This window comes from Schistocerca piceifrons, chromosome 4, assembly GCF_021461385.2.
Source record: "Schistocerca piceifrons isolate TAMUIC-IGC-003096 chromosome 4, iqSchPice1.1, whole genome shotgun sequence".
Classification (NCBI taxonomy): domain Eukaryota; kingdom Metazoa; phylum Arthropoda; class Insecta; order Orthoptera; family Acrididae; genus Schistocerca; species Schistocerca piceifrons.
Window position 1 is genome coordinate 57,630,084 of NC_060141.1, and position 24,070 is coordinate 57,654,153.

General features: G+C 44.8%; 1 protein-coding gene across 1 annotated transcript in view; it reads right to left on the reverse strand.

The window, feature by feature from the left end:
• Positions 1-24,070, reverse strand: part of LOC124795590 (puratrophin-1-like) — a 1,203,525-nt gene that overhangs the window by 611,876 nt on the left and 567,579 nt on the right. The window contains exon 5 of the mRNA XM_047259662.1: positions 9,471-9,588. Within this exon, the coding sequence (XP_047115618.1) occupies positions 9,471-9,588 (118 nt within the window). The remainder of the gene's footprint in view (positions 1-9,470; positions 9,589-24,070) is intronic.

Sequence of the window (24,070 nt, forward strand, 5' to 3'; positions counted from 1 at the left end):
CTTCGCCACAGGCGGCGCATGTGTAAACGTATTTCTCTGCCGCCGACCAGCATCTGTGACCCGCATGCGCAGTACCGCCGCGGTGGAACATGCAGGGTGTTACAAAAAGGTACGGCCAAACTTTCAGGAAACATTCCTCACACAAAAAGAAAGAAAATATGTTATGTGGATATGTGTCCGGAAACGCTTACTTTCCATGTTAGAACTCATTTTATTACTTCTCTTCAAATCACATTAATCATGGAATGGAAACACACAGCAACAGAACGTACCAGCGTGACTTCAAACACTTTGTTACAGGAAATGTTCAAAATGTCCTCCGTTAGCGAGGATACATGGATCCACCCTTCGTCGCATGGAATCCCTGATGCGCTGATGCAGCCCTGGAGAATGGCGTATTGTATCACAGCCGTCCACAATACGAGCACGAAGAGTCTCTACATTTGGTACCGGGGTTGCGTAGACAAGAGCTTTCAAATGCTCCCATAAATGAAAATCAAGAGGGTTGAGATCAGGAGAGCGTGGAGGCCATGGAACTGGTCCGCCTCTACCAATCCATCGGTCACCGAATCTGTTGCTGAGAAGCATACGAACACTTCGACTGAAATGTGCAGGGCTCCATCGTGCATGAACCACATGTTGTGTCGTACTTGTAAAGGCACATGTTCTAGCAGCACAGGTAGAGTATCCCGTATGAAATCATGGTAACGTGCTCCATTGAGCGTAGGTGGAAGAACATGGGGCCCAATCAAGACATCACCAACAATGCCTGCCCAAACGTTCACAGAAAATCTGTGTTGATGACGTGATTGCACAATTGCGTGCGGATTCTCGTCAGCCCACACATGTTGATTGTGAAAATTTACAATTTGATCACGTTGGAATGAAGCCTCATCCGTAAAGAGAACATTTGCACTGAAATGAGGATTGTAACATTGTTGGATGAACCAATCGCAGAAGTGTACCCGTGGACGCCAATCAGCTGCTGATAGTGCCTGCACACGCTGTACATGGTACGGAAACAACTGGTTCTCCCGTAGCACTCTCCATACAGTGACGTGGTCAACGTTACCTTGTACAGCAGCAACTTCTCTGACGCTGACATTAGGGTTACCGTCAACTGCACGAATTGCCTCGTCCATTGCAGGTGTCCTCGTCGTTCTAGGTCTTCCCCAGTCGTGAGTCATAGGCTGGAATGTTCCGTGCTCCCTAAGACGGCGATCAATCGCTTCGAACGTCTTCCTGTCGGGACAGCTTCGTTCTGGAAATCTGTCTCGATACAAACGTACCGCGCCACGGCTATTGCCCCGTGTTAATCCATACATTAGATCCCATCTGCCAACTCCGCAATTGTAAACATTGCACTGACTGCAAAACCACGTTCGTGATGAACACTAGCCTGTTGATGCTACGTACTGATGTGCTTGATGCTAGTATTCTACAGCAATGAGTCGCACGTCAACACAAGCACCGAAGTCAACATTACCTTTCTTCAATTAGGCCAACTGGCGGTGAATCGAGGAAGTACAGTACATACTGACGAAACTAAAATGAGCTCTAACATGGAAATTAATCGTTTTCGGACACATGTCCAGATAACATCTTTTCTTTATTTGTGCGTGAGGAATGTTTCCTGAAAGTTTGGTCGTACCTTTTTGTAACACCCTGTATAAGGCCGCGCTTGGCATTTGGTCGTCAGTCTTGTGACTCACTGAGAATGGCCGGATGATACGCGGCCGAAATATCAGTGGAGGAAATTTTATTTGCGCGGTTGCATGCCCGAAATTTAATGGACTATCATCATTATCATCAGAGAATAACCTACGAACAGCGAAGAAGTTTTTGCCAGAAGAGCTTACAACGGGTGCATACGGTCGAAGCACCGTTATCTGCACGCTATCGACTGCACACAAACTGCGCCTTTGTGACCGTTTTAAATTTCATATCGGACAGGCGTCACATGCAGGCGCGTGTCGTGTCGGTGACGGCCGTGTTTGGATAGGTGCGCTGACTCACGCCGCGTGGCAACCGGAGGTGCGGCATGCTGTGCTGTGTTGTGTTGCGCGCGCCTGAACCAACACTGCGGCTCTCGGCCGCCGACGGCAGGCGATTGTTCGCCGAGCGCCGCCCCCGCCTCGAGTGTCCGCCGAAACCGCGCGCGCACGTGCTCCAGTGTTTACCAGGAAATCTCATTCCGCCCGGGGGCCTGGCGCTCCCATGACATCCGAAGCGGCCCGTTATCCTAAGTGTGTTCCCTCCGGCGATACGGTCCTAATTTCATCAAGAGAGACTGCTTTACATCTGCCTACATCTATTCCCCGGGAGAGACCTAATGGTGTGTGGTGGAGAGTACATCTGATACCACTATCTCCTCCTATTCGCGAAGGTCTCCGTATCAGCTGTAATCTCCCTGATTTTCTCGTCGCTGTCCTTTTGTGAAACGTCTGTCAGAAGAAGCAACACGGTGGCTGATGCGCCTTCGAAAGAAGGCCTACTCTCTTGGAATTTTAACAACTACATCTCTCCGTGATACACAGCTTGTCTCTGTGCAACGTCTGGGCATTGGAAACTTGTGGTAAGATCTTATGGGACCAAACTGCTGAGGTCATCGGTCCCTAAGCTTACACACTACTTAATCTAACTTACTTTAACTTACGCTACGGACAACACACACAGACACACCCATGCCCGAGGGAGGCCTCGAACCTCCGACGGGATGCCGCATGAACCGTGACAGGACGCCCTAGACCTCGCGGCTACACCGCGCGGCGCCGGCCGAAGTGGCCGTGCGGTTAAAGGCGCTGCAGTCTGGAACCGCAAGACCGCTACGGTCGCAGGTTCGAATCCTGCCTCGGGCATGGATGTTTGTGATGTCCTTAGGTTAGTTAGGTTTAACTAGTTCTAAGTTCTAGGGGACTAATGACCTCAGCAGTTGAGTCCCATAGTGCTCAGAGCCATTTGAACCATTTTTTTACACCGCGCGGCGCAACCAAAATGCTTCAAATGGCTCTGAGCGCTACGGGACTTAACATCTGAGGTCATTAGTCGCCTAGAACGTAGAACTACTTAAGGGGGGTAGGACGTCAAACGGGCCGACTTGGAGCAGGAGCGGCATCACAGGACATTTTAATTTCCAGTTTCTATGCTTTTACAAATAAATTCATAAAACTTTGTCAGCATCACCAGGAAGGATTCAGGATTCACACTGATTGCAGTGGAAGTTCGAAAACATAGCAAAATAATTTTTTTACGTGTGAAATTTCATCATTTTTTCACTTACTAATGGCTGCATTTGTTGCTATAGGTACACTTTTCTTCATAAGTTAGAGAGATTCTTCGATGAATTTTGCACAGCATACGTACCATACTTACAGGTGTATGAAACTCTAGAATTTATTTAATTAACGAAAAAACGAATGATCTGTTGTATTTTAAACTTCATGTTTAGAAAAAACACAAATTTTGTAGTTAATTATCTCAATTTTTACCACAATTATGACAGATTTGGAAAATTCTAGAGTTTCATACACCTTTAAGTATGGTTTGTATGCTGTGCAAAATTCATCTAACCATCTCTGTTACTTATAAAGAAAAGTGGACCTATAGCAACAAAAAAAATGACGAAATTTCACACGTAAAAAAAAATTACTTCGTTATGTTTTCGAACTTCCACTGCTATGAGCGTGAATTCTGAATCCTTCCTGGTCATGCTGACAAAGTTTTATGAATTTATTTGTAAAAGTATAGACAGTGGAAATTAAAATGTCCTGCGGTGCCTGTCCTGCTCCAAGTCGGTCCGTTTGACGTCCTACCCCCCTTAAACCTAACTAACCTAAGGACATCACACACATCCATGCCCGAGGCAGGATTCGAACCTGCGACCGTAGCGGTCGCGCGGTTCCAGACTGAAGCGCCCAGAACCGCTCGGCCACACCGGCCGGCGCGGCGCAACGTCTGGAGTTATTTGGTTTGACCATATGTGGATGAATTTCTGGTCACCCAGCGCTTGTTTGAATTAATCAGCCTGATTATTAGCGTCGCACTGTTACTAATAATTTATTCGTCACCGTAATAGCCTTCTGACAAGCATAAGGAACATGATCCGGCTAAGAACAAAAGATAGGCGACTTTTGTGGCAGGACCATGCGACGTAACTTTTACTAACGATGCGCGCATTGAGAAAAAAAGAAACGCACGCTACAGGGAAACAACCTCTGTCGCACAAGAGTACAAACAAGAGTAAGTGGACGTCAAGTCAGATTGCTAAGAACCAAGCCTCTTCTTGAAGAAATTACCATGCATTCCTCTGGTGCAGCAAGGTAATATGCGTAATGTATGCCACTCAGTCTAATAGTGTGCCCTGATGTACATCAATGAAGCAAAATCTTACGGTTGACCGAGCAAGGTGGCTCACTGGACACGCATTCGGGAGGACGACGGTTCAAACAGGCGTCCGACTATCCTGATTTAGGTTTTCCGTGATTTTCGTAAATCGCTTCAAGGAAGTGCCAGGATGGTTCCTTTCAAAGGGAACAGCCGACCTCCTTCCACATACTTCCCTAATCCGATGGGACCGATGACCTCGCTGTTTGGTCCCCTCCCCTGTGTCAACCAACCAATCTTACGGGTGCTCGCGAACAGTGTCTCGGGTCAGTCTTGGTACTCAAAACTTGTGCATTTCATCTTGTGGCTGCTGCTCCCATATTGTCTGTGGTTTCTTTCAAATATACAATCATGCATATAGGATTCTGCCTTGACCGAACACAATTTTCTTCTTTAACGTCCAGACACCAATTTTCTTCTTGAACGTCCAGACACGTTTCGGTGAAGCTTCTCCGTCGTAAGTGGGTTCGTATTCGACAGAAAATAAAATGAAGCCAATGAAGGCGGTGAAAATTCACCCGAACATGTATGGGTGTTAAAAGACAAAACTGTCTACTGCTCAAGCCAGAACGCTAATTCCATAACTGAGGTATCTCCTGGAAGAAGGATCCATAAGTCTACGTGTTCTTTCTCGGGAAATTGTTTAAAATTAATTAGTGCGTTATGTAGATAGGAGTTTCGTTTCTACTGATTGAAGTAAAAATAAAAAATTTAACAGAATAGCAGAAATTCATAGAAAAATGAATTTTTATCAGCTCTAGCCCTAATTTGTGTAGAACTGGGAACTTTCTGGGACACAGGGTGTACCTCGTTCTCCATCACAAGTTTCTATTACCAAATTTTTTTCCTTCAGAATATGAACGATGAGGAAACGCCTAATCTCCAAGCTCCAATGAAAAGGGCGAGTACCGGAGATCAGCAATCATATCCACCGATCATATCGGTCATCTGAACAGATAATCTAAATAACGAGTTATTTAGAACATGTTAAATTTTTCTGCAGTATCTGTACAACTCTGCTCCAGCGCTGATGTAACGAAAACCTGAAGAATATATGTTGCTTCTCTTCCCTTAGAACAATCTGGTAACGCACAGGGAAGGGTAGTATCTTGAATGGAGAAATGCCAATTAAAAGCTCAGCTCTTTATTTCGATACAGAGCAAATTTCCTTTCTGCAGTGGAGTGTGTGGTGATTTGAAACATCCTGGCAAATAGATACTGTGTACCGGACTGTGACTCGATCATGGAAACCTTTCCTTTCGTGGGTAAGAACTCTGCCAACGAAGATCAACTCACGACCCGCCCTCGCTTCGTTTCTTCCTCCAGTACCTTCTCACCTACCTTTCAAAGTTAGTTTTCACTCACTGCTGCACTGTAAATATTAGATTGAACTTATTTGTTTTTATGTGGTACAGTGTTCGCATTTACTGCCGGACTGGTGGAGCCTATGGCGTGGCGTTCGCCGCGTGTGCCCGGACACGGCTGGGAGGCGGTTCCAGGCCAGGCGACTTTCCTGCCTGATGGTCCGCTGCGCCTGCCCGCCTAACTGCCGGGCGCCGGTCACCGCCCACCGACCGCCGCCCCACTGACACCCCTACCTCATTCCGGCTGTCGCATCTGCTATTAATGACGTATTATTTTCGGCAGTAGAGATGCAACTGCTGTGTAATGTCACAAATACCCCTCAGTTTCCACCATCTCAGATGCACAATTTTTATGGTGGTTAGTAGTTTCAGTCTAACTACACCATCTTCAGATGTGAAATAAAATACAACAAAACAAATTAAAAAAACTACGTATCTGCTTTATATAAGCTGACAACGAATAACAAATATTAGGGCGATAATTACAGAGTTTACCTCCGTAACTGGCTATGCAGCGGTTCATATACACATTTTTGACAGAGTAAACTCTGTTACAAGATTTATTGCAATTTTAAACAGAAAACCTTGCTAGGCATGCGGTAAAAGTATCGACGTAACTCGAATGGGAGGGGAAAGGGGATGGCGTGGGGGAGGTGCAAGAACGATAGCATGAAGAGGAACGATGACACGCGTACAGTAGAAAAGTAACTTTCACTTGCGAACTTCCAGCATGCTGGAGTAGCCTGGGTCCGTAACCTCTGTTAGTCAGTAGAACGAGTTGCAAATTTTTACTTTTTATTCATTCCATGACGAGTTTCGGGCTTAGACCCATCTTCAAATCATCATAAAGTCGTAAATGGCATTTCCGAAGATGTCAAAACTGTGCAGTAAACATTTATATTTATCTGCATGCACTGTAAATGTTTACTGCACAGTTTTGACATCTTCGGAAATGCCATTTACGACTTTATGATGATTTGAAAATGGGTGTAGGCCCGAAACTAGTCATGGAATGAATAAAAAGTAAAAATTGGTAAGCTGGACTGGTTTCTCGTTCTACCGATAACTTTTACTGTTAACCTTCCCGTCTCTTTCCCCCAGCAGTTCGCCAGTCGTTGCTGTAAACTTTAAAGAACTGACAAAGCTTCCAGAATCCATTTCTTAAAATCCAGTTAGTTAGCTCATTTTAGTTATCACTGTTTTTTTTTAGTTAGATTAGCTTTTAGTCACAGTAAACACTACGTCAGCAGGTAAAACGCATAAAGGGGCTATATCAATATAAGTCACTGACTTCGGAGATTTTCTATTTTCTATCTGTACGTGTCAATTGAAATCTTACAAGAATATCTTCTTATAGGCACTCTTTAGCGGAGTAGTACTGCCGACACATGCAGTTACTTTCCAGCTGATGGCAGCTACGTACAGCGCGACAATGGTTAGCGTAACATTGCGCTCTTTTTTTTTTAGTGAACTCGTTTACGATGTACATTGTAGACTTGAGCATCCGAAGAATAATGCAAAACAAGAGAAAACTGATTCCGTGTTCATGCGGGGAGCGTTTGTCAAAGAAATGGAGTGAACGAAGTGTAAAAAGGTACTGCGGAGCGCCGTAAATAAACAGACGTATAAAGAGACGCTGACACTGAGCCCATGTAGAACACTAAAATCAAGAAAGCAGGCGGGGAAGTATTTGGCACTGACTATTCTTCGAGAAACATGTAAGAGTCTACAGTAGGATAGTGAAAGGGCGTTGATTTCTGGGTAATTCTGCAAACTGCAGCCGTCCACCGAGACGAATAAGACCATTATCCAGCACGTCTGCATTGTATTCATCGTCAGAGAGAAAATTACGAATAGCGTCATCTAACGAAACGAGCTTCTCTAGAGTTTCTTGAAGACGTTCCCTGTAATGTTCAAAATCATCAAACGGGCTTTCTGTGGTAAGAGCATCAACAGCCGCACAAAACCGTGTGGCATTAGTCCTCTCCCAAGTTCGCTTCCTTTTGAAGTTTGATAACTGTATCTCTGATTCGTCCTGCATTATGTCTTACTACAGACGGCTGTTGTAAGATTGTTTACGAGTGCGCTTGTGAATAGCTTAAACGTTTAACAAGCAGCGTATGCGCAAACGTAAGTGAACGAAAACCTTTTAACAAAACTAGCTACTCTGAGTGCAAGTTTCAGGCTTGCAATACAAAGCCACAAAAATTGTTTTGAAGCATCCAGTTCATGCGATCATATTATATTGGAATGGACTTAGCTTGTGATGCGGTCCGACGTCGTCTCTTGTTTCCTACAGCGTGAAGTAAGCCGTTAATAGTTGAAATCACGCAGCAGGAAATCGCAATTTCTTCCCGGGTTTCGGCACCAAAATATTACGGACACGCAACCCCGTGATTCCAATACAACATGATCGGAGGCGCTGGTTGTATGAATTGCCAACACATGTTAGAAAGTATCTTAGCTAACGAAAGTCGTGCAGGCTACTCAGAAAAGCAACTGTCTCGAAAACAGGCATTGTCAAATAGTGAAAATGTAAAAAAAAACAGTTAGTTCTTATAGTAACACAAAAAAGCAACCAGTCACTGATCATACTGCAGTTTGTTAAGAGCTAGTAGCATCGCTGTCGGTTTTGAACCGACAAATTCAACTTCAGACATCTGTTCATGTTTAAAATTATTTGTAACTTAGGCGTTGTACATGTAACGCTGACTGTTCTCGCTGTGTCGAAAGCTACATTGTTAGAGAGTTTAAAGTAAATTAGCCTTCTTCTTACATTGTGACCTACTGTAAAGTACCATAACCCCAAGGAACTCGCGCCACCCCGAGAATTAGTCAGCGTCGTATGTACAGCATAAGCTACATACAATTTCAAACTTGACCTGGCGTTTGATGATAAACCTACCGGTTAGAAACCAGTCACTTCACCACTTCTTCCCAGTAAACAGAACTGTTAGCAGTGTCTGGTTGCTGTTTTTACCTTATTTTTGGAGTTGGCCTACATTTATAACACTGACTAGTAATTACAAGCTCAACATGTGTGAGTGTGAAATCTTATGAGACTTAACTGCTAAGGTCATCAGTCCATAAGCTTACACACTACTTAACCTAAAGTATCCCAAGGGCAAACACACACGGGCGGCCGGAGTGACCGAGCGGTTCTAGGCGCTACAATCTGGAACCGCGCGACCGCTAAGGTCGCAGGTTCGAATCCTGTCTCGGTCATGGATGTGTATGATGTCCTTAGGTTAGTTAGGTTTAAGTAGTTCTAAGTTATAGGGGACTGATGACCTCAGAAGTTAAGTCCCCTAGTGCTCAGAGCCATTTGAACCATTTTGAACCACAAACACACACACCCATGCCCGAGGTAGGACTCGAACCTCCTCCGGGACCAGCCGCACAGTCCATGACTGCAGCGCCTTAAGCCGGCCGGAGTGGCCGAGCGGTTAAAGGCGCTACAGTCTGGAACCGCACGACCGCTACGGTCGCAGGTTCGAATCCTGCCTCGGGCATGGATGTGTGTGATGTTCTTAGGTTAGTTAGGTTTAAGTAGTTCTAAGTTCTAGGGGACTTATGACCACAGCAGTTGAGTCCCATAGTGCTCAGAGCCATTTGAACCATTTTTTGCAGCGCCTTAGACCGCTCGGCACAAGCTCCACAAATCGAACCAGATTAGTTCGAAGAACCTAATAAAGTGAGGCGCAGGTCACGTGCGGTACTCACGCGGGAATGGAGGCGTAGTAGAGCAGCAGCGTCGCCACCTGGTGGCGGTCCAGCGACGCCCTGGCGACGCTCTGCGAGTCGATCATGATCAGCGGGCGCCCTTTGACGTCATGCGTTCCTGCAAACAACGTAAACACCTGTCAGTCTCCCTGCGGAAAAATGTGTACTTACGAGCTCTTCACCACCGCACCATTTCCTCAGTCGAGGCATTTGTTTATAAGATCCCAAGTTTTTTTTAAAGGTGTTATTGTTTGCTACAGGAATAGCCCGCGACGAACTTCAAGGAGCTTTACTTCTTAAAACAAGGCGATCTTTTGTCATTCAGCCAATACGCTGTGGAGAGACTGTTTGGGCTGTCCAGCCTTCCTCTGAGGTCACGATAATTTGGAATAGGCTGGGTTTAGACTAGGTTGCAGATAGATTAGGATAGGAGTTGGGTTTCTGCCTTTCTTTATCTCATGTTAATGCTTACAGTGCGGATAACACTATCGGACAAATATTCACTTGTACTCTGAGTTCCTCGGCTGATGTCCGCAGGTATGTCTGTGACGTCAGTGATGACATCGGTGGCCGATTGTGGAGACAGATACGAGCCACTTGGAGAATCAAGACATACTGATTAAACATTGTAATGAGGCAGGATTCGGCAACGACTGGCTACTGGTAGTTTAATGGTAGTATTTTCCCACAGTTATGGGGGAAAGGTATATTCACTGCCGAAAGTGAGCGTACAGTAGGCACCCATTGAGGCAGACTCATGGCTGTGAAGATCGTGGTGGAGCAGCGTCTTCTCACCCCTCCCGTTTGGCGGCAGATTCATTCAGCCAGGACGGACAGCCACGCCCGTGAAGCAATACTGCCCGTCTCGCGCCGACGCGGCTCACTACCCTCCACTCGCGACCTGATGGCGTCGCCCACTTCTGGGTACTGGACTGTAGCGCCGTAACGGTATCGGCTGTTACTTAGATCGCAGTACTTCCTAATTCCCAAAAGCACAACTCATATTACATCGCTACTCGGATTTTATTGTAATATATGGTGATGCTCCGATTATATAGGCAATCGCTTTCGCTATCACACGAAACACGTGAGTTTTTTATTGCATAGCCATCTTACTGTGAATTTCTATCGTGAAAGGTTAAAATACGCAACACTTCTGTGGCTTAGCCCCGCCCCCCTTCCACCTTCGATGGATCATTCCAGCGAAGAAAGCTAGGTACTCCTGAGAGTCACAATACACATATTTACCGAGCGAGGTGGAGCAGTGGTTAGCACACTGGACTCACATTCGGGAGGACGACGGTTCAATCCCGCGTCTGGCCATCCTGATTTAGGTTTTCCGTGATTTCCCTAAATCACTCCAGGCAAATGCCGGGATGGTTCTTCGGAAAGGGCAAGCCCGACTTCCTTCCCCGCCCTTCCTTAACATGCTGAGACCGATGACCTCGCTGTTTGGTCTCCTCCCCCAAACAACCGAACCAATCCAATACACACATTTCACAAAATAATAATTAAGACAAAAAACCGGACAATTCAGTTGCGAGTAGGACTCACCCTTTGAGGGTTCGTAAAAGTTAATACATACACAAACAATTAAACACTGTCCGAACACGCTTTGAAGGCCCAGTGATACCGACCGGCCGCCGTGTCATCCTCACTCTTAGGCTTCACAGGATATGGATACGGAAGGGCATGTGGTCAGCACACCGCTCTCCCGGCAATTACCAATTTTCGTGAAAGATGGGTCTACCTCAATCAAGAGCGTCACATTGGCTGAGTGTAACCCGCTTGCCAACAGTAATTACGTCTGTAGATGATAACAATTTCGTGTAGCTCAGTGGCCCGGTGCAAGTCTTTCTACTGGATCCCGCTTCAGCGACTTGCATGTCCCTAACCAATTTTGCAAATGGGGTAAGAAGACGCACAGTTTAACGTGGTATACGAACTACGTCTTGCTTCTGGTTACTCCTCACATGAAGAGTGAAGACTAGTTTAAAACGAAAAGTGAAAAATCCGTGATTCGACCCAAATTCCATCCCGCGATCTTTTGGTTTCCAGACATTCGCTTTACCGGTACGCCACCAAGCTCAGTATATATAGATATTTCATTTATAGTTTTTGATCAGTGAGTTTGCGATTATCGACTTATGTGACGTATATCGCCGTATCTGTCGACTGCAATGACTTAGAAGCTTGAAGTTTTCACACAGCCAAGAAATCGTAGACTTAAGTATCTGACGTAAATTTCAAATTGATACTTCTACCCATTCCTCACAAAATGGGGCTTAATAGTGGCTCAGACAGACAGATAAGAAACAGGCGGACAAAGAAAGTGATCCCGTAAGGGTTCCGTCCCTACCGGTTGAGGTACAGAACCCCAAAAACGACGAGCACATGGGATTTATGTTATAGGGTGCATAGTAATTAACCCTTCCCAGCCCAGTGGTTCCGACTGGACACATTACAGGTTTTAGATATTTCTGCAGTATCCACGATAGCCCACTGGTTCCACACAGCACCAGTGCGTTGTAGCGTGTAAACTACATCACTAGATAGCAGCACGAAGAGCATAATGAGTACTGAGTCCATGTGGACACATCAGAAAGAAACCGCACTAATTTAGACAAAAATTTTTTGAAATCGTGTTTAATACGTTTCTTGAAGAATCTACAAGTCAAAAATAATATTTTAAATATTTTTTCTAATGCAGCATAAAATTTCGGCTGGAAAAGGTTAATAATGGAAACTCAAAAGGGTGAAAATTTACAATAATGAAAGCAAAGTTCACAAAGGAGCCATCTGGTAGGTAATCCTGAATGTGTTGTTACGAGACACCACTGACCTGAGTGTGAATTATTGTCACAGACAGAAAAAACGTGCTCGAAGCTTGAACTTTTCAGGTAAGTCCCCATCTAATTGCGCTCATATATCGTCCACGGTCTACCTTAACATGAAATACAACACTACATCAGTAATCTAATGCACACGTGTATCTCTTAAAGGAGCTATTACAGGCATCGTTCTTGCATTTGGATGGAATAAGGCACTCGCCTCTTTGTCTCTGCAATGAATTACAAATTCCTCCTAACATTCATGGCAAGTGGCAGCACCACAAATCGATTGTATACAAAGCGTATCGCGAAGAAGTGTAAAACAGTGCAGTAGTTATAATAATGAGGAAACGGAGCGATTTATCCGACGTCCAAAAGGGGATGATCATTGGCTTTCGGGCCAAGGATTCCCGAAACGGCTAAGTTCATAAACCATTCGCGCGCCGTGGTTAAAGTATACCGTGCCTGGCAAAATGGCGTCCTCAGATTCAACAGATATATAATTTCTCTTCCAGTGATGAAAACTTAATAACTGAAACCAGCCAAAAATAAAGTTACATATATACAGATGATGGCTAAAAAAATGCTTTCGTTTAAATAAATTTGAACAATGGACTACATGGCGCCTACCACAGATCACTCTATTCACCATTTACAGCTCCAAAAATATTATTTCTGAAGATACAGATTTGTCGCATAACATGGTAAAAATAACAAAGCGGCAAAATGTCACGATACTCGCCACACTCGTTCATCACTTATGCTCTTCCTTACTAAGGAGCTCCAGAGCGGAGAGTAACTGCCTCATCTCCTTTACTGTACGTTTCTACTAGGCTGTTCGAGGAACCTCAGATTTCTAATTGGCGGTGGACATTCAAAATAACATAGTGATTTGCAATCTAGCAAAAACGTCGCTTTCAAAATAACGTGCAATTTCGTAACAAATCATAGGGCGGGTACCTCTCCGGAATAACGACGTGTTCGAGGACAGGGCCGGAGAAACTGGCGGGACACGCGCCACTGCGTACGTCGCCTCTCTTCGCCTCTCCCTGCGGCCTGGACGCGCGCGATTGCAGACGATCGGGAAAGGCGGCCAGAAGGAAGGCGCAGCACGGGGCCGACGGCGACCCGCTTCCCACGGCTGACCTTGCGCCGGCAGGGACGATGCCCGGGGGTCACCACCTGTCACGCTGCCGGCTAACCCCGTCGCCCGCCTCTGTCGGCCCTCCGTCGCTCCAGCACCGACACCGCCTGCGCTCTTCTCCACCGGCCGCGCACAACCGTTCTGCGGGTAGCATACCTCGCAGCCGTCGCGGCTCGATAGAGCGGCAAAACGTCGTTTCTTTGCAACGTTTAAGGACAACGATTTGCTCAGCGCTACAATCTACAGAATTGCGCTCTGTTACGGGCTGCGAACGAGTTTGTTAGCAGTGGAGGTACCATCGTTCGTACCGTTTTGTAACTTAGGCAGCGCTCGTACCGTGCTGCAACTCCCGTATTTTCCTGCCACACATTTTTAGAGTTATCGAGCGTGTCTTTTGCTGGGCTAATATAGACGAGGCGAATTACGGCGGTACTGTAAGGTGTCTCCAAAGTTTATTCTAGAACAACGTTGTAATATTTTCATGGTAGGTTATGTGTATTTTCGTCCAATAAGATCACCTTGTAGCGGATATACGAGGGTGACTCAAATGAAAACCTTAAATTTGTAATAACAAATCGAAATTTCGCGCCGTTATCCTGTAAGTTGGTAAGCGTGCTACAAACAGCGTGCAGAATGACCTGTAGGTGGCAGTATAGTGCAGATGCACACATACCGTCGCAGTATCAGTATAAAGTGGCCGCCCCATTTGCGACTTGCACCAGGGAAAACAGCGTTCTGTTCCTCGGTTTTTGCGTAGTGAAGGTGTGAAATCTATTGAAATTCATCGGCGAATGAAGGTTCAGTACGGTGATGCATGTTTGTCACAGCAGCAAGTCTATAAATGGAGTAGGAAGTTCGCAAATGGTGTGACTTCAGTGGAAGATGCTCCTCGTCCAGGTCGGGCACAACGAGTTGTGACTCCACAGAACATTGCAGCAGTTGAAGCCATAGTGAAGGAAAACCGCCGAGTGACACTGAATGACGCAATGGGAGGAAAGAAGTTCCGTTCTGATGAAGAGGTCCGCCACGCGGTGTCTGAGTGGTTGCGCGGACTACCAAAAGAATTTTTTTGTAAAGGAATTTATGCACTTGTTAAGAGCTAGAGGACTTGAACTGAGCTTGGGGAGATTATGTTGAAAAGTGATACAGCTTTGTACCACTTCTGCACAAATAATATTTTAAAAAATATTTAAGGTTTTTATTGACTCACCCTCGTAATATTGATGAAAGATCCTTAAAAGTCGTTTTATAGTCTCTCTAGAAGCGGCATGCTTGTCACGCTCGCACCTGCATTACTTTCAGCAGCTGACAATCGGGCAAAATACCGGTGGAGCATCTGTCGAGATTGCAGCGAAGGCACTGGCAATATGAAGCTTTGATGCGCTCCTTGAGACGTAATCTCGTGGCTAAACGGATATAGTACTGCACCTTAATGGCACCTGTTCGTGTTCACGTTTGATTTTCAAATTTAAAAAAAAATCTGTGATCTCTGTCTGGCAAAAAAATTAATTTTACCTCGGATTATTAGCATATTTTTGCTTACTACAATGTTCAGTGTGTTATATGAAAGGGGTCCTTTTAAATAATTATATGTGCAAAAATTTTATAACAGAGTATGTAATATTAAGTTTATGAGTTCCAGCAATTAGTTTAGAAAGTGAATTTTTTTAAAGAAAAAGTGACTTATAATTGCTGAAAGGGATGGTGTCTATGAAAAGAGCCCGAATAATAGTGTACGAGTGCAGCTTCTTGATGCACAATCCATCAAATGAAGGACAGGGGGTGAACAGAATTGTGACTACGAAATTAGAAAATCATTGCAGTGAGAAAATACTGTCCGGTTTTCCATATGCAAAATCTTTGGCTCAAATGGTTCAAATGGCTCTGAGCACTATGGGACTTAACTTCTGAGGTCATCAGTCTCCTTGAACGTAGAACTACTTAAACCTAACTAACCTAAGGACATCACACACATCCATGCCCCAGGCAGGATTCGAACCTGCGACCGTAGCGGTCACGCAGTTGCAGACTGTAGCGCCTATAACCGCTCGGCCACACCGGCCGGCATCACATGCTAGGTGCTTGAATCAGTTCTGTGTTCAGTTCATCAATTTCCCCGGTTATTTATCCTACCGATAGTGCCTAATACGAGGAGCATTCAATAAGACTGTAACACTTTTTTTTCCTGAAAGGAGGGTGGTTTCATTCACGATTCCAACAATCATATTATTCCCCACTCTTTTGACTACAGTACCGTATTTCTGAGAGTAGTCTCCGTGAAATGCGACCGCCTTACGCCACCTTACTGGGACGGCCTGTATGACCGCACGCTACCACCCTACTGGTCGACGTCGGAGGCAACGTCTTGCTGCATGGGTAACCTCCCCCTTAGCCACAAACTCTTCCCGCGTAGTGCATCCTTCATTGGGCGAAGCTTGTTGCTCGTTATGGTTTTCTGATACGCGGCCAGGAATCCGGCAGCCAACACACATTTGAATACCGCAACTGGTCGAAGTGTGTGTCAGCACTACCAACGGAACGTCCAGTCGTGCAGCGAGGTGTTTGATTGTGACCCGCAGATCACCTCGAATGAGAGTGTCCGCACGATCCAACACTGCGGGAGCCACAGCCGTGTACGGCCGGCTGGCAGGCGAGAATCGGACAGGTTTCCGGGACCTTGTTGCTATGAGAGCAGACGCCTCGCCCACCAACTCACCGTGCTTTTGATCAGTGCCAGGTCTCCGTAGACATTCCGCAGGCACCTATGAATATCGCCGATGCTCTGGTTTTCCACCACAAGAAACACTATGACAGCTCTCTGCTTGCTACCCTGCTCCGTTACAGACGTCAACCTGAAGGCTGCAAATAGCGCCACCACATATCGGAACTTCATGAAACTATGGGGGCTGAAGCAGAAATGTTCCGGGATGTCACAAAACAAATTTCGTATTTTTCCAACTGAAATTGGCCGAGAAAAAAAGTGTTGATTACTTACTGAACGTCCTTCGTAGTACAGCTTTAATCATTCCATCAGTAGAATGTGGATAGTGACATCAAATTTCTTTATAAAAAGTCTGGATGCTTTAGGTAGTTTGATTAACTAAGTAAAATTCACCAACTGCGACATAATTGCGTGTACAAGCAGTGATCCAATACTGTAAAATGCTTTTTTATTCCAGTCTCTGATCACAAATGAATTCTTTAGACGATTTACTACTGTCCCTCAGTAGCTAGTTGGCAATAATCGCTATGTGGTCGATGTGGCCTATTCTACAACATATTTTAAATCTATGTGACGATGCTATGCTGATTATTTTATATGTTTTGACGATGCCATTATGACCGTATCACTTTAGGACATGGTGTAAAAAAGGTACATTACACCATATTTTATCTGTACATTTCCCTGGTGTATGACAGTATATTGTGATACATATTGCTGTTTTATGTTAAAAGACACACTGCTCACTAGATGTATATATCTGTATATTATAGACCTGAGGATGGTCATTACAGACTGAAACCGGTCATCGTCTAAAGAATTCATTTGTGATCAGAGACTGGAATAAAAAAGCATTTTAAGTAAAATTCCTTTCAACGCACATTCTTCCGCCGGCTGCTGTGGCCGAGCGGTTCTAGGCGCTACAGTCTGGAACCACGCGACCGCTACAGTCGCAGGTTCGAATCCTCCCTCGGGCATGGATGTGTGTGACGGCCTTAGGTTGGTTAAGTTTAAGTACTTCTAAGTTATAGGGGACTGATGACCTCAGATTTTAAGTCCCATAGTGCTCAGAACCATTTGAACCACATTCATCGACGTATGTCCTAGACTGAATATGTCACAAAAATTATGTTAATAAATCTAATACTGCATTGGTATAATGCAATTACTCGTGATACACAGCCGTGGACAAGTGGACTTATGATTCCTGAGCACTGACGAACTTCAGCGCACGAAATCTTATACTAATTTTATTGTACTTCTCAGAAAAGATTGACTGGATTCCATGTGGATTTTATTAATTCTTTTGTTAACGTCAATATCAAGTTCAGTAAACAGATTTAAATTTGTAGCTAATGTATTTAGGAGCTTTTTCTAAGATTCCTAACAGCAGCCGTTTCTCAGTGATAATACTGTTTCATTATAGGCTAGAATATTCTTGGCTGCCAACCTTGGGTATCTGTGCTTGTTGGATGCTGCTGGTGCTTCGCACGGGTTACAGCTCTCCCGTCCCCTGGACGAAATCAGTGACGCTAGACGCTCAGCTACAGTTAGGTTGTGGAACTGAGGTAATGTACAGTTTTTCTCGCGATCATGTCATAAATGCATCTGACAGCCATATAGCACTGAGAGAATAATGAAATAAATGTAATAAAAGAATCACAACTGTGACCCGAGGTGCTACAAAATGTCGCTTCCAGTGCGAAGACCTCTACTGTACATTTATAGAGTGACGGAGTGATTAAACATTATAATTTTTTAAGGTTGAAAACGTCTGAACAAGTGTTCACCAGCGTGTTTTTAGGAAAGATCCTAACCGTTCACTAATGACAGTACGTTTACAGACACTGGAAACTGAACGGGCCACTCAGGATACGTACGTTCGTCAAAGCGTTTGTAGTGTGAACTGCGTGTGAGGTCCTGCAATATCCTGCTGGAATACGCACAGCCGTCTCCTAACTGTGCTCATCCACGAAGCAAAAACATTAGCAAACTCATTCGCTGTTGAGGCCGTCTGCCTCTGAAATGCATTCTCCCTTTTAAGAAGAAGCCGAATCATTTGCCTTTGTCGCCACCATAACGTTTCCCCAAAAAATTAGCGTATGTGACATATTTTCCATCTGTCAAACAGCGAAGCAAATATTAAACGCCTTCTCCCACTTCCCCTTCTTTCTCTTTCCTTTTCTCAATGAGTCACGTCAGTTTCTTTTTCTTTACTTCATTAATTGTGTTTTATCACGTTCGTCTTTCTCTCCTTCCTCCACTTGTCTGACGTCTATTGCTGCCAGTTTACTTAGTTTAGATCTACCTGTCTGTAACTTGTCCTTATTGCTGCAGTTCTCATGAACGAATGTAATGTGTTTTTTAGGGTTCCGAAACTCAGTCAGTAAAAACGGAATCCTTACAGAAACACTCTGTTATCCGTCTACCTGTCCACCCGTCTGTTAGGGCCCTTTACTTTCAGGAATGACCGGAGGTCTGAAGTTGAAATTACCTTCCATTAGGAATGTGGAATGCACTCAACGAGTGTGATATGATTTTCAGTCATTTTATGTCTGGATTTATAAAACAAATCCAGATTTCGTCTAGTAACTAGCTATTATCAATGCAGTGTTTCAGGTTTTTAATACGTGCCCTAGTACGTCAACCCCTGTTGTTCGGGCTCTTGTCACAGTTGATTCATGATCAGTAGTCTAGGCATGTATTAAAAGTATGAAATACTGCATTGATAATGGCTAGTTACTAGCCGAATTCTGGATTTGATTTAATAAAGCCACAAAGGAAACAACTCATAGCTGCTCTCCATCATTTTGAAAGTTGAAATTTGAGGAAAATATTAAGGTCTACCGTGCTTTAGCAGTGTTAAACTTTAAGCTTCTAAGTCAATGCAGTCAAAATATACGGCCATTTATGATGCATATTTCGATTCTCACGGACTCACCCATATATATGTCGGTAAAAGGCTGCCCTGTCCCTCTTCCCAATGACTGCACCTTCCTCAGTGTCCGACAGGTGGCGATCATGTGCACGTGAACGTCCTCTAGTGCATACTTCGTTGCTATCTCCATCTAGAAACTTCCGCTAACTTTAAACACATCCAATCAACTCTGATTTACTGACACCGCTCTCCATCTCTAGGAATATTTTTTTTCTATACTGAAAATAAGCTCGCAGAAGGATTAAATTGTAATCAATATATCACATAGGAATGGAAATGTTTGAATACCAGTTCGGCAGTATTCCGTCGAGGTGTTCATGGTATAATACGTCTCAGTCAGTCTAGCATCGTAGAACATGTACCGCCTTTACAGATTTCTACATCTACATCCATACTCCGCAATCCACCATACGGTGCGTGGCGGAGGGTACCTCGTACCACAACTAGCATCTTCTCTGCCTGTTCCACTCCCAAACAGAACGAGGGCAAAATGACTGCCTATATGCCTCTGTAAGAGCCCTAATCTCTCTTATCTTATCTTTGTGGTCTTCCCGCGAAATATAAGTTGGGAGCAGTAAAATTGTACTGCAGTCAGCCTCAAATGCTGGTTCTCTATATTTCCTCAGTAGCGATTCACGAAAAGAACGCGTCCTTTCCTCTAGAAACTCCCACCCGAGTTCCTGAAGCATTTCCGTAACACTCGTGTGATGATCAAACCTACCAGTAACAAATCTAGCAGCCCGCCTCTGAATTGCTTCTATGTCCTCCCTCAATCCGACCTGACAAAGATCCCAAACGCTCGAGCAGTACTCAAGAATAGGTCGTATTAGTGTTTTATAAGCGGTCTCCTTTACAGATGAACCACATCTTCCCAAAATTCTACCAATGAACCGAAGACGACTATCCGCCTTCCCCGCAACTGCCATTACACGTTTGTCCCACTTCATATCGCTCTGCAGTGTTACGCCCAAATATTTAATCGACGTGACTGTGTCAAGCGCTACACTACTAATGTAGTATTCAAATATTACTGGATTCATTTCCCTATTCATCTGGATTAACTTACATTTACCTATATTTAGAGTTAGCTGCCGCTCTTTACACCAATCACAAATCCTGTCCAAGTCATCTTGTATCCTCCTACAGTCACTCAACGACGACACCTTCCCGTACACGACAGCATCATCAGCAAACAGCTGCACATTGCTGTCCACCCTATCCAAAAGATCATTTATGTAGATAGTAAACAACAGCGGATTTCGAGCGCACTTCTGTCACAGAACCAAGCAAGTCCACATACGGCTACGGGAGTGCACAGGTAACGTGAGCGAGACATTTCTAGATTACAGACCGGGAGGAGCTACTTCGGAGTTGGAACAGGCACTACCGACAACACTGGACAGGCGGCGGGACGCCTACTAAATGTTGTTAAGTCCCATCTCGATAGCCGCGTGCCTACTCGTTTACCGATCGTATTCCGCCCGTGATGGATGGCCCCGAACGGAGAAGGCGTACGATCGTATCGAGCGACTAATAACACGGAGATATGAGGTCGGCGGCTCGCCGACGTGGCGGGGTCGATGTCGTGCCAGTGGTGACTGGGGCGCGGCGAGATCTGTCAGATAGGCGGCCGCGGCAGCTTCTGTAATTAAGACGGCCGACCGCTAGGCGGCTGCTACCTGCCAGGCCCAGTACCACGACCAGGACGTGCGCCTGCCTACCTGTGGACGCCCGCTCCCCGCCACGCATTCCACAGCCCGAGCCGGCACACTTCTAGCCATCGCTGTCGGCAGCTGACGCGCCCTTTCCACTCTGCTGCCCTTCTGTTTGTTTCAACTAAGATACTCTCATTTCATTGTTTCACGTATAGCCCAAGGTAGGGGCCATAACATGATGGAAACCACTCAAACATCAAGCACATCTCACGTTATAATGTGCACATGTGTTCGACTCCGTTTTCCTTTTCTTTTTGCCGGCCGGAGTGGCCGTGCGGTTCTACGCGCTACAGTCTGGAACCGCGAGACCGCTACGGTCGCAGGTTCGAATCCTGCCTCGGGCATGGATGTGTGTGATGTCCTTAGGTTAGTTAGGTTTAAGTAGTTCTAAGTTCTAGGGGCCTGATGACCTCATAAGTTGAGTCCCATAGTGTTCAGAGCCATTTGAACCATTTTGAACCTTTTCTTTTTCCCAACTGGGGAGCGCGTTTGGACTTACGTTTAACATTCTTCCTTCGCCATATCTCTCCATCCACTCCTTCCGTATCTTCTTCCATTTTTCTGTCCATCCCGTAGCGTGTCGCTGAATTTTCTATTTTCGTTTCTTTAACGTTTGTTTGCATGGCCATCTTCCACTGCAGCTGTTCCATATCAACTGCCAATTTTTTTGTCTTAATAGTCTTTTCACCACACAGCCTCCTCTTTTATTTGCAAAGCTCCTTCACTACTGTTCTTTGTACTCTACTGTCTATTGTTCTTTCTTACATCTTCTGAAGTCGACAGCTTTTTCTGTCGTTGTTGGCGGGGGTTGATGCTGGAAAAAAGCTTGGTTGCACTCTCACCCTTCACGATTTTTCGGCTTTTATGACCCCGCATGGTACTGAGTACTAAACAGATGAAACTATAGTAACATTCAAAACATCACAAATACACGCCAGCCTGGGTGGCCGAACGGTTCCTGGCGCTACAGTCTGGAACCGTGCGACCGCTACGGTCGCAGGTTCGAATCCTGCCTCGGGCATGGTTGTGTGTGCTGTCCTTAGATTAGTTAGGTTTAAGTAGTTCTAAGTTCTAGGGGATTGATGACCTCAGAAGTTAAGTCCCATGGTGGTCAGAGCCATTTGAACCATTTAAACAATTCACGTTTTTTAGTCATAAAAATGATTTTAATAATTTTATACTGTTTCCGTTGAGGTGTCGTACGTGTGATACATCACAATTGGTTCAAATGGCTCTAAGCGCTATGAGACTTAACACCTGAGGTCATCATTCCCCTAGATTTAGAACTACTTAAGCCTAACTAACCTAAGGACATCACACACGTCCATGCCCGAGGCAGTATTCGAACCTGCGACCGTAGCAGCAGCGCGGTTCCGGACTTAAGCGCCTACAACCGGACGGCTACAGCGGCCGGCTACATCATAATTAACAGAGAAAACTGATACAGGTGAAAATATATGATAACAAAAGGAAAAATATTCCAGTAAAAGTAGGTACGAAAAACAGCCACATGCTGGATAATCCGTCTGTGCAGTTACGAGCCGAGACTTAATACGAAATATTGTCCTACTTAGTATAAATGTTTAAAATGTTAACTTCGCGATTAAGTCCCCGTCTAAGAGTGATCAAATTTTAATCGTAGACGAATGTTGGGGAATATAGTAGACGCACGACGGAGAACATTTAGCTGCCAATATAATACGACATCTAACTTACCAATATAGGTTCAACACGGCCTGCCTTCGGCCTTAAAAATCACCTGACAGCTATCCTCTGGGTTTATCTGCTTGGAGTCACTCGTAAGAGATGTGCACATATCTCTCGCTGATAATGTCGAAGAACTGCAGCAGCGAGTTCCACGGTTTTGTCGTACTTTACGAGATGATCCGCAGGTGTTTCAAAGAATTCACAACTCACTTCAAAGACGAGTGCAGTATTATATCCAAATTTGAGGACAACAGAGAAACGCCTTGTTGGGCAGGAACGTGTGTACTTCATTTGCCAAATGTAACGTACTGTAGTAGTAGTAGTAGTAGTAGGGTGGGTGTACCAATCTCAGGATGTTGTTGTTGTTGTTGTTGTGGTCTTCAGTCGGGAGAATGGTTTGATGCCGCTCTCCACGCTACTCTATCCTCTGCCAGACTCTTTATTTCCAAATCACTACCTCAACCCACACCCCTTTGAACTTACTAACGGTACTCGTCTCTTGGTCTCCTCCTGCAATTTTCACCGCTCCCCCCTTCCATCCCACCCCCTCCACACACACACACACACACACACACACACACTCACACACACACAAACTTCCAGTACTACACTGGGAATACCTTGGTGAATCAATGTTTCCTATCAACTCATCCTTTCTTTTAGTCAAGTTTTTCCACAAATTACTTTTCCCCATAATTCTATTCAGTTCCTCCTCATCTTCCGTATTCTTCTGTGACACCATTTTTCGAAAGCTTCTACTGTCTTCTTGTCTGAATTGCTTATTATCCACGTTTATCTATCATACAAGGCTACAATCCTGACCAATTGTTTCAGAAAAGAGTTCCCAACACTTAAATTTACATTCGTTCTCAACAAATTTCTGTTCTTCAGAAACGCTTTTCTTGCCACTGCCAGTCTACGTTTTACATCCTGTGTACTTTGGCGATCATACGTTTTTATTGCCCAGATGACAAAACTCATCTATTAGTTTTAGTGTCTCGTTTCCCAGTCTAATTCTCCCAGCATCGCCTCATTCAGTTCGAATACAATCCCTATTACTCTTGTTTGGCTTTTGTTAATGCTCATCTTCTATGCTCCTTTCAAGACACCGTCCATTCGTTTGAACAGTGCTTCCAAACCCCTTCCTCTGTATGACAGAATTACAATGTCATCGCCAAACTGCAACGTTCTTGTTTCTTCTCCCTGAACTTTAATTCGCTTCCCAAATTTATCGATCCTTTCCTTTACAACTTGCTCAGTGTACAGATTGAATAACATTTGGGATAAGCTACAACCGTGTTTCATTGCCTTCTCAACAGCTGCTTTCTTTTTAGGCCCTCCGTTTTTTTTTTTTTTGGCTGCCATCTGGTTGCTGTATAAGTTGTAAATAACCTTTCGGTCCCTGTTTTTCACCGCTACTACTACTACAGTCAGAAATTTAAAGAGTGTTTTCCAGTCAACAGTGTCCAAAGCTTTCTCGAAATCTACAAACGCTATAAATGCAGATTTGCCTTTCCTTGACCTGTCTTCTAAGGTAAGTCAT